At 41.1% G+C, this 11010-nt stretch overlaps 3 protein-coding genes across 3 annotated transcripts in view; 2 read left to right on the top strand and 1 right to left on the bottom strand.

Annotated features, from left to right (window-relative positions):
• Positions 1–1693: 1693 nt before the first annotated feature.
• Positions 1694–3011, bottom strand: prss1 (serine protease 1). Its single transcript, XM_008323576.3, has 5 exons — positions 2889–3011; positions 2637–2799; positions 2272–2525; positions 2059–2195; positions 1694–1957 (listed from the first exon to the last, which is right to left on the bottom strand). The coding sequence occupies exons 1-5, from the start codon at positions 2926–2928 to the stop codon at positions 1808–1810; spliced, it is 744 nt and encodes a 247-aa protein (XP_008321798.1). The 5' UTR covers positions 2929–3011; the 3' UTR covers positions 1694–1807.
• A 1096-nt stretch (positions 3012–4107) lies between these two features.
• On the top strand, positions 4108–7572 carry LOC103388557 (uncharacterized). The gene is made up of 3 exons (XM_017037889.2): positions 4108–5218; positions 5315–5734; positions 5867–7572. The coding sequence occupies exons 1-3, from the start codon at positions 4963–4965 to the stop codon at positions 6703–6705; spliced, it is 1515 nt and encodes a 504-aa protein (XP_016893378.1). The 5' UTR covers positions 4108–4962; the 3' UTR covers positions 6706–7572.
• Positions 7573–7803: 231 nt separating this feature from the next.
• The window catches only part of LOC107989418 (zinc finger protein 62 homolog), an 8485-nt gene continuing 5278 nt past the window's right edge, over positions 7804–11010 (top strand). Inside the window, exon 1 of the mRNA XM_017037888.2 lies at positions 7804–8658. Within this exon, the coding sequence (XP_016893377.2) occupies positions 8163–8658 (496 nt within the window). The 5' untranslated portion in view covers positions 7804–8162. The remainder of the gene's footprint in view (positions 8659–11010) is intronic.

Raw genomic sequence — 11010 nt, 5'->3', positions numbered from 1 at the left:
ACAATCACAAAGACCAAAGTAAAGACTGGAGAATTCTTCATACTCACATGCCACTGCGAACAGAGCCAGAAGAATGAAAGCCTTCATGGTGTCTCTCAGCCTGAGCCTCGGTGTCAGCTCAGCTCCACTGCTGTCCTTTTATGCCTCTGCAGACCTTCTACTATCGTATAGGCCCAGGGACACCTGCTCACTTTCTCCTCTTATCTCATGTTTCACATGTGAAAACACATCTGCGATCAAACACATCTGCAATCAAACCCAGGACACAGGCAGAGTCACGTATACGCGGAAAATGTTAGGAAAATGTATCTTATTCAATCTAGCTGTAGAAATGCTTTACGTTGTAATTAAGAAATGCAGCATTCTATGTCTTGAATCATTGATTTTGCCTTTGCTGTCGTCCTGTCTGTGGAGCAAATGTTTCAGGGAAACTTAAACTATTACAACATGGGAAATCACTGAAATCTGTAGGTCGGACAGGAGAGATATTTAATAGTGTTTTTCTTAAATAATCTTTTTTTTAAAAGCTAAAAGCCTCCCAGCTTTGAAAACTAAATATATAGTGAAATAGAGGTATTTAACCTTGTTTATGTTGAACCCTATAAAAGGAGATTGTCTCAATTTAAAACCCAAACTCCTAACATCTAAATAACATGTTATGTGGACAAAGGTTAAAAACAACAAAGTAAAAACAGATATACCTTTAATCAGGACTAGTTTCAAAAACATTCAGAAGGTTTATTAAATGTAAATAGTAAGAGTCAGTGAATTCATGTGTTTTGAAGCTTTTTTTTCAAAAAGTTAAATTTTTACATGAATCTCACATTAATGTGTACATTGAATGTGTGGCCTGATTTTTTTTTTAATCAGAATTGGTAACCTCTTGCACACTACCAAATGTTGTGATTTTCTCTTTATAATTATTTTTAAATTAATTTCTATTCATTTTTTAACAAAAGTAGTAGATTAATAAATACATTTTAAATATTTTATAAATATTTGTTAATAGTTTGAAATTATATCTACACTACTAATATGTTTTATTTGGTAATATAATACCGTATTTGTGAAATTTTCTTTCTTAAAAGGATTGTACAGCTATTGATGTTCTACTGATAACTGTTGATTGTAATGAATACTTTTAAAAATATTGTTTTATATTTTTCATACTTGCAAATAATATCTACAGCACCATTATATGTTATTAGATATAATATAATAATGATCTAATCTTGTGACCTTATTCTAAATATTTTCAAATAGCTATACATTGTTCAAATAATACATTTTATTAAATAATTGGTTAATATTCTCAACACATTTTAATTGTATTTTTAAGGTCATTATATTTCATCTGATATTATGTATTACTTTATAAATGGCATTATATTTGTCATTAAATGCCTATTGCAGGGGAAAAAACATGTTTTTATTCACATATTCATTGACTTCAGAGAAGTGTTAACTTCACTGAGAGCTAAGGGTTTTTAATATCTCATCTTTGAAGGAATGTTTTATAATTCTACATGTTTGTATCATTAGAGTTGATGTTTATACACTTCCATTCTATTCCACAGTGGCTGGTAGTTACCTGAACATGAACACTTGACCTAATGGCAAGTATGAAGATCTGACTACCAGGTACTGTAATTATAAAGACCAAAGAGTAAAATGAAGATAAAACATTTTGAAGTGAATGTTTTGTAAACCATCTTTATTTTTCATTTTACACAGTGTCGAAGTGTGCACATGACATGATGTTTTTTTGTCTTCTCTTGCAGCACACAGGAATCCCACCACTAGTCATTTAGTTGGAGGACATGGTGCTGCGAATCCAGGTGGTGTATCTGCAGACCTTGGCGTAGACTCCAGGCTTGTTCCTCTGGGCACAGCCGTAGCCCCAGGACACCACACCCTGCAGCTGACCGCTGCAGACCACGGGGCCACCAGAGTCACCCTGAGACAGGACACAGACAGAATACAAGATGTCAGCAGAGGTGTCTTTAGGTTTAGAGATTTCATCTTGAAGAAACAAGTGAAGAGGAGTTCATCTGTTACCTGGCAGGAGTCCTTGCCTCCCTCCAGGAATCCAGCACAGAACATGTTGGAGGTGATCTGTCCAGGGTAGGAGTTCCTGCAGCTGGTGTCGCTGAGGATGGGGGCATCCAGACACCTCAGACGGTCAGGGTAGTTGCCTGTGGAAGAAAGTACCCGTTACAAATATTCACACGGTATCATGTACTCAGAGTTTAATGGTTGTACTTCACTGACTTCCAGAGCTGCTCATGTTGCCCCATCCAGAGATCAGACACGTGGTTCCAGAGTTAGCGCAGCCAGAGGGCAGGGACACGGTGCGGACGTAGCTGTTCAGGGTGGCGGGGTTGCTCAGCTTGATCAGCATGATGTCATTGTCCAGGTTACGGCTGTTGTAGTTGGGATGACGGATGATCTTAGCAGAGTTGATGAACTGCTCGGTGCCCTCGTTCACTTCAATGTTGTGCTCACCAAGACGAACCTGGATACGGCTGGAGGAAACGAAGCATTTGTACAGAGGTGGTTATTTCAACAGATCTTAAACAAATGTCTGTAAAGACGTTACTGTAGTTCTGAGTGAAATAACCAATGTGCCAACTTACGACTTGTAGCAGTGAGCAGCAGACACCACCCATGTGCTGGAGATCAGGGAGCCTCCACAGAAGTGGTAGCCAGCGTTCAGAGAAACCTGGTAGGGAACAGAGTTCTTCCTGCACTCATAACCTCCAACAATCTTGTCGTCCTCATCATTGAGGGGAGCAGCATCTGACAAAAGATAAATCACAATTTAAAGTCTTAAAGGTGGCGACAATCACAAAGACCAAAGTAAAGACTGGAGAATTCTTCATACTCACATGCCACTGCGAACAGAGCCAGAAGAATGAAAGCCTTCATGGTGTCTCTCAGCCTGAGCCTCGGTGTCAGCTCAGCTCCACTGCTGTCCTTTTTAAACCCCTCCGAATCTGTTCTATCGTATAGGCCAAGGTCACGGCTTTCCATCTCTCCTCATTTTCAGTCAACGTTGTGTGTAAAAACACATCTGTGAAACAAAGGTAAACATATGTAGAGCATATGCATGATTCTTATCAGTGTTTTCTCCTATGGAAAATGGAAACTGAACTGCTTTTAATTCTGAATGTTCCAAGTTTTTCAAACAGATCAACTCTTGTGTATATTTATGGTATTATTTTTTTATTTTTTTATTAGTTAGCTAAAGCAGTGTTATTTTCCTACTATGTAAATAGACATTAAATATTGCCTCTCCTGGGAAAAACATAAAACAGTAAAAGAGTCTCTGAATAACTCTGAGCTGTTTATTTCAAAAATATAAAATTCTTAGACATTAGAGTCTTAAATTTGGTTAAAACCTTAAAGATTTTCTGTCAAACTAAAGGACAAAGGATACAGTTATAAACCACATTAAATATTTGTTATATGGAAACTGATGTAGTCCAGTCTATAAGAGTTTTTCAGCCTTTCGTTGATAACAGTCTGGACAGTGTTTTTAACCTTTGACATGCAACGTCCCAAGTTTGGCATTGCCTCAAAGACCATTCGAGGAGGTATGTATGTGCACCAACATGCACGAAATGGGAATTCTACATTTTCATGTAAATTGGGACATCCCTGTCTTCAGGAAGGGAGCGCGACCTCTAGGGGTCGCCTAGAGGCATTGTAGTGCTAATGTTGAGGTTAACAAATGTAGTGCGCTAAGAGTCCTACAGGTGACACTAAAATATAGACCGTATATAGTTGGTATATGCCGTATATAGAAGGCTGACCTGTAAAATTAGCTTCTACCTTTAACAATTTAAAATGTTAAGTTAAGGTATGTGCTGCTTCTTGATAAAGAGACAGTCCCGCTTTTTTTGTCAAAGGCCAGAGAAATGTGTTTTATTTGACATTTTTTTGTGGAAATGATTTTTAATGGATTTGCTTTGATTAAATTATGGGCACACAAAGAAGGAAGACTTCAACGTTTTAATTTTCTAATCTGGCAGCGCCAACAGCTTCACTTCTGATCAGCGAAGATGAAATACATTGATTTGAGTCTTCATATCTGAACTTTCTTTGGTCCTGAACGCAACTGGCGCTGACGTAATCAAAGCGCGACGCACCTCGGTTTGTGTATCGGCTGTTTAGTCCAAACAGCTGCTCCAGCTGTGTTTGGATTGTGTTTTCCTTCACGTTTGTCTTTATCAAGAGGTAAGACGACAACAACCGATTTACATTTTGTTGTTCTTTTCCTCCCGTCGTTGTCGCTGGACATTTCCGACACAGCTCGCCGTTGAATCCTTTGCTCAGCTGTTAGCTATAGCATTGTAATATCACTCTAATGTATGCGGAATGCGCAATCATTGCGGATGTGGTGCAGAAAATATTGCGCATCGATGCGACATGGAGACGGAGTGACAGAAGACAGAAACACGGAGGTGCCGTGTGACCGTGCTGCTCATCTCGGAGCTCGGTTGTGTTTTGTTATTGTGTTTCATTTGTGGAGTCGACCCTCTGCTTCAGTGATGCTCCTCACTGGAAAAACCACTGCACGGTGAAATGTAGCGCTCACCCTGCTCCAGGTGTTTTTAACTCTCACACCAAAAGATGTAATTACTCGTGGGAATGTTATTAAATGATTCCATGTGAAGGGAGTCAGAAAAGTCCAAGGACTTTATGTAACAAACATAAACACCTGATGTGTCTGTTGGAGACCTGCAGGAATGACTTGGATCATATTAGAAGCTTCTTTAACATTTATTGTAACCTAATGTGAACCTTAATTTTTTTTAATAGCATAATGCAGTGCACTGTAATATTAAAATGTCTGGAGCCGTAGCTTCAGTCATACACTGAACTTCTGTTGATGGAGAAGCAGCTGTCACGATCAGAATTGGCCCCCCAGTCAGTTCTGCTGTAAACCAGGTCTGACCCATGACTGAGTATTACGAGGAGGGGGGGCTGCTGTACGAGCAATCACCTCCCATGCACATCAAAGTGGAGTCTCCAGAGGGACCCTTCGGAGGGGGAGCCTCAGAAAACGGCTTCCCCAGGGAGGATGAGGACTCTGAGGGCAGCTGCGACCAGAACAGTGGATTACCTGGGGGCCTGCCCTTCAACGTGGTAGTGGTCCATCCCAACATCATGGCACCTGGCATGTCCTCAGATGACCTCTTGACCATTGAACAGAGTAAGACCATAAACATGAAAAGTTGATCAATGTGTCTTTACCCGTTTCCCTTGTTTAAATACTCTCCACTTCAGTGTTCAACCTTTTTCTTCACAGACAGAGCGATGTCAGCTGCTCTTGCTGCCGGTGGTGCAGGAAAAAGAAAGAGTCGCTTCAGTGGAGCAGAGTTGGAGGTGTTGGTGTCAGAAGTCACTCGGTGTGAAGGAGAGCTCTTTGGTCCAGCAGGGAGGCTCAGGCGCCGGGAGAGGGAGCGCATCTGGGCAGGAATCCTGGACAGAGTCAACGCGGTGTCCAGAGTCCCACGGACCCTCCGTGAGGTGAAGAAACGCTGGGATGACTTAAAGAGGCGTAACGGTGGAAGGTTGGCAGATGCCCGCCATCGGAGCTGTTACCTGCCACCCAGCAGAGGCACGTCGTTGCTTGGACGTTCTTCACAATCAAACTCCAGGTTTCAGCAGACAAGGCAAAATAATCGACCGAAACCCAGTTTTCCATGTTTTCCTGACCCTGATACAGGTAATTTAAAAAAAGTAGACTTAGTAAGGCTTAAATTATTAGTAAAATGAACAAAACCTGAAACCTGTCTCTATGACTGTGTCCTGAGTCGTAAGTTACATTGATTATAGTAATGTAGTTGTTTTTTCTCAGGTGTTGGTATTGACGGATCAGAGCGAGACGGTCTAGAAAAAGAAGAGGACAATCCTGACCGTGAGAGAGACCTAGGAGAACCAGAGTGTGAATCAGTAGAGAACAGTATGGAGGATAAATTGGGATTAGGACTGGGTCTGGGTATTGGACCACCCCCACCATCAGAACGCTGGCTTCCTCCTTCGCCACTCTACAGTGCTCCTTTCCTAAACGGTAGCCCTCAGCCCAGCAGCCCTCAACCATCACTGGGAGCTCAGCCCGGTCCTCTTGAAGCCCCTCCCCGATGCTCCTGGCTTGAAGATGAGCTGCGAGGGTTAGGGGAAGCAGCCATCCAGCTGGGAGACAGAGTTGAAAAGAGTCTGCAGGAGTTTGGAGAAGGGTTCCGACAGGACATGAGGACACTTGTTGCTTCACAAGAGGCGTTGACAGTCAGTCTACAACAGAACAACTTCCTATTACAGCGGCTATTAGGAGTGCTCGAGAACCAGCAACATCCACAGCAGCAGCAGCAGCATCGAGTACAGCAAGTACACCAGTCACAAACTCCTCAGCAGCATTTACAGGCGCAGCCAGCTGTGCAGCAGCTGCAACATTCTGAACCACAGATGCAGCAGCAGCAGCAGCAGATTGAAACTTTGTCACAGCTTCAGCATCAAACACAGGAGCAGCATGAAGCAGAGCTCATTAATAATCAGTCAGCTTTGACAGTGGAGTCCTTACCTTCGTCCCCTGACCTACGAGGCACTTTTACCGCTGATCCACCCACAGACGCTAACGTAAGTGTGCAGAAGCCACGAAGAGGAAAAGGTGTGGATCACAGGCGCCGGAGAAAGCGCTGAGAAGAGAATAATCAATAACAACAGATCCTGCATATTTAATCTTTCCATATGTGACTACGCAAAATGCTCTTTTTTCTACATACAGTATTTCTGTATTAAAAATATGATTTCATTTCATGATCCCCAACTGATAATCCATCTTGCACTTAAATCAAGTCATTGGAAATGACTAACAAGTAAAATAAATTCTATGGTATTGCCTTGTTTTCTCATATATAAACATGTTGTGCTAAAAAAGACTTTCTGTGCAGCGGAAGCTTCACCGTTACTCACAGTATCCAAACAATAACTCACTGTAGATGCTGATGTTTAAAATGCACGTCACTGTACATGTTTACAGCAGAGCTGCTCCTGGTGCTTTTAACTGGTCAATGCTATCTGAGCTCTCCTGAACTGCTTTGTCATGAAGTACTTGTAATCTGCAGTTGTTACCATATATTATAGTGATACAAGTATTGTAATTACCTGGTAATGTATGCTTGTGTTTTTTCAGCAGCTTCATGGTACAGCATTTGTTCAAAGAATAAAAGTTAGCCTGTACTCAGTTGGATGCAATTTGAGATGATGCATTTTGAAAAACTAAAGATTTTGCTCCAGGCAAAAACAAAAAAAGTAATTGGAATGCGCCCTGTGAGAGCGTTCAGATGTTAATCCCTTACATTTTAGTGGACCTCATAAGCATACTCATGTATGTAGGGGCTATTATAATGATAATCATGCATGTAGTATGAAGGTTGTGTTCGGAGGTAGATGCTAAAAAAGACCTACAGCCATCATCGACATAGTTTTGCACAAGGTACGTTTTGTAGATATCAGCTGTTCCAATGAAACGTAACTTAACTTTAATAAACTCAGACATGGACTGCAGACCAGTTGTGGATTGTCTTTTAGTACAATGTTTCTTAGTATGGGCTGTAGCCCCCTGATGTGGGCCTCAGACTAAGACATCGAAACATATTGTCATTTAGGACCAAGTCCAAATGGAATAATATGATACATACTGTATGTACATATATTATTTTGTATGTATCTATGTACTAACTATCTATTGTCTATGATCAAATCTGAATGATAAAATAATATATTGCTTTAAATCCGAAGAAATCAAGATCATATTAGATGCTATATAACCAAAGTTTCAGCCAGTTATTTTGACCAGGATATTATATTTTATATTGATATTTTATTTCATTTATATATATTAATTTTAGATGTTATTTAAGGATATTTATTTTTTGATGACACAATGTATTCCAGACCAACACTGTGGTCAGTCAAGTTGTTCTGTTGTTAATGAGTGCTTTGAAAAGTTGGTAAAGTTGATTGTTGTTGCGTTGATGAAGTTGTTGAGACTCTCAAAGGTGTTCAAGCTACAAAATCGCAGCAGTGACAAAAGGGAAATTAAACAGTTAAAGGATTGGTTTCGGTAGTAAACCCAGGCTGATGAGTGGAGAAAAATGTTTTATTTTGAAAGCGTTAGTCGGAAACGAGCCTCCCGCGCGTCTGGGTCCTCGGATCTCTGTGCTCCGGACAACGGGGTGCATGGCGGAAACATGGCCGCCGTGGAAACGTCGGAGGCTCCCAAACGACACACAAATCCCGGGGAGGATGTGGAGACATGTGGGGGCAAGATGCAGGCGGTGGAGCCGACGTGTGGGATGAAGCAGAAAGACGAAACAACATGGAATAATAACACTGAGAGCTCCACTCGTGAGCCCAGAGACTGTGTCGGCAGCGATGGCGGGTGTGTTGCCAGACATTCTGGGGCTGGTGCTGAGTCTGGTGCTGAGTCCGGTGCTGAGTCCGGTGCTGGACCCGACAAACCGACATTTGATTCACCAGAGGAGCCAGTGACGGCTGGAAAAATGGCCGAGTTGACTGGCACCGAGCAGCGTGCTTCCAGTGGGTCCTGTGCTAACGAGGCGATATCACAACAGGAGGAAAATGCTAAAGGTGGTATGCTAACATCTATAATGTATTTTTAAGCTTCCAGGCTGGACACTGGCAGTAGCCACAGGCTGATACCCACATTGACGCTTCACTACATGCTGCCAGCAACAGCTCCAATGTTGTATTTAGCTAGAATAGTATCACGCAGGCGGACAGTCTTCGGTGTAGTCCTGGATAATACACATAAAATCAGAGGGTCTACTAGGAGAAGAATACTATGTTTATGTGAAGTGTTTATGGTTGTCCCGATACATTTTTTTATTACGAATTACGAATACCCCTATTTGTATACTTGCCGATACCGATTCTTTTTTTAGTTTGGGTTTCAGTAAATGTGCAATGAAGTGGAGGGCAGTGTAATGTAGGTGGCACATCTCTGTGGGTGATGTGCAGTGTATCGGTGCGAGTTCAGTCCAAGCCTCAGTGAAGACACCAAGCAGATAAATACTAAATACAGATGTGGATATGTTTTATAAACTGAAGACTATTTTTAGCCAAAGTTAACTTCTTTCTTTATTTGCAAAAGTGTAACTTTAAACTGGCATTGTTGTCAAAAACAACATTTTAATAAAACCAAGGCTAGAATAATTTAAAACAATATTAGAAATGACTATATTAAGTGATAAGCTTTCAAATCTAGCTTAATGTAACTTGACATTAACACCTTTGGTGCATTCAAATTACAAATAAATATAATAAACACTGTCTCCTGTTATTCAGTTAGACTTTGTGGCATCCTTTCCATGTTTAAGTAAAAAATTAACACACACAATCTAGTTAACAAAAACTCAACTAAGTGACTTGGTGGTGGTGTCTAGGCGTCATTTGTCCACTGTGAGTTAAGCTACGTCTTCAGGTGTTTAATTGAGTTGTTTGTATCACAGCTGAACAAATCTCTCTCTCTCTTTCTCCGTCATTAGAATACCTCCAAACTGCTGACATTGTTCACCTACTTGAATTAACGACCCATGAGCACATTGAAACACTGGACTGCAGTAGAAACAATAAACACACCAGTGTGCAGTTGGTTTGAACCATTAAAGAGTATCAGGTCACTGGATCGACACTTTTTACGATGTTTGTGTATAAATGAAGTCTGGTTATACCCCAGCTGTTCTTTCTGTTTATTTTATCATTTAAGTCTTAGTAGTTCAAACTTTGCTGGACCTGGTTTCAGACCCCACGTTGTGACTGTAAAAATGATTTGGCAGGAAAAGATGAATGAACTAATATTGCAATAGCGCACTGGACCAGGGCCAGGAAACTCAAGTACATATTTTTGGTTTAAAATCGTGCATTGCTTTATCAATAATTATGAGACTATTTTGTACAATATCATAGTGTAAAAGTACAAATATCTCTCAATCATTATTCTAAATTCTAATTATTCTAAAACACTTTTGTGATAGATCTCAACCGTCCTTCATTTATCTCTGGCTTGTCTTGTCAACAGGCTGTAATAGGTGTGCAGAGAGATTATAAATAGCCACTCTAATATAAGAAAAACAAAAAGATAACAGGGTTTCCCAAAACAGGAAGAAAAATGTTTGGTCTTGGGCTTCTTTCTTCCTGTCTCCTTCTTTCATTTTATGCCTTTCCACAGTTGCCTGACTTTGTAAACAGTCCATTTAAGGATTGGTGTGAGAAAAATGTCTCCCTCTGTGCCCACTTTAGATGAAGTAACGGAGGCCGAAAGCTGCAGCCGTAGCCTCTGTGTAAACAAACGTGCCAGAACTTCAACATTGCCAATGCCAAGTTGGGGAAATGTAAAAATAATCCAATAGCTTTTGCAGCGGACACAGCAGCACGATAACTATGCTTGTATTTAGAGATGATATTTGCTAATACCAGTGGTGGGAGCAGTGGTGGCCTAGTGGTTAAGGAAGCGGACTTGGGCTTCAGGTTCGAGTCCACCAGCTGCCAGGTTACCACTGAGGTGCTCTGAGCAGGGCACCGTCCCCACACACTGCTCTCTGGGCACTTAAAGCTGCTCACTGTTCACTTTGGTTATGGGTTAACAGAGGTGACATTTGGTTGTGTGCAGTGGTGTGCTGTGTCACAATGACAAGGAGTTCACTTTCCTTTCCTTAATGGCAGTGAAAACACACACTCCATTCACTGTTGTTATTGTGCTTCTGTCATCACTAATCTTTTTGTCTGTGCCAAATCAATCCTCTTTTTCTTACTAAAGCAACTCAACTCTCATCATCAAACTCACCAGAGCAGCATTTTTTCCAGCCTTGTTAAGTGCTGTGTAAACCCACAGAGGGTGAGGACTGGGAGGAGTTAGGGAGTGTGGCAAGGATATACTGCAATATCTCTGTCTTTCTCTCTTCCTGGTAAACTCCAAATCCT

The sequence above is a fragment of the Cynoglossus semilaevis genome, chromosome 13, assembly GCF_000523025.1.
Source record: "Cynoglossus semilaevis isolate Cse_v1.0 chromosome 13, Cse_v1.0, whole genome shotgun sequence".
NCBI lineage: Eukaryota > Metazoa > Chordata > Actinopteri > Pleuronectiformes > Cynoglossidae > Cynoglossus > Cynoglossus semilaevis.
This window is presented reverse-complemented; position numbering and strand designations above follow the sequence as displayed.

Excerpts from the sequence above, each read along its gene's own strand:
- prss1 (XM_008323576.3), bottom strand. The coding sequence starts at position 2,928 with ATGAAGGCTTTCATTCTTCTGGCTCTGTTCGCAGTGGCAT. Across the intron at positions 2,526-2,636 it reads GCTGCTCACTGCTACAAGTC|CCGTATCCAGGTTCGTCTTG; the intron begins GTAAGTTGGCAC and ends CGTTTCCTCCAG. Across the intron at positions 1,958-2,058 it reads GAGGCAAGGACTCCTGCCAG|GGTGACTCTGGTGGCCCCGT; the intron begins GTAACAGATGAA and ends GTCCTGTCTCAG.
- LOC103388557 (XM_017037889.2), top strand. The coding sequence starts at position 4,963 with ATGACTGAGTATTACGAGGAGGGGGGGCTGCTGTACGAGCAATCACCT. Across the intron at positions 5,219-5,314 it reads CCTCTTGACCATTGAACAGA|ACAGAGCGATGTCAGCTGCT; the intron begins GTAAGACCATAA and ends TTTTCTTCACAG. Across the intron at positions 5,735-5,866 it reads TTTTCCTGACCCTGATACAG|GTGTTGGTATTGACGGATCA; the intron begins GTAATTTAAAAA and ends GTTTTTTCTCAG.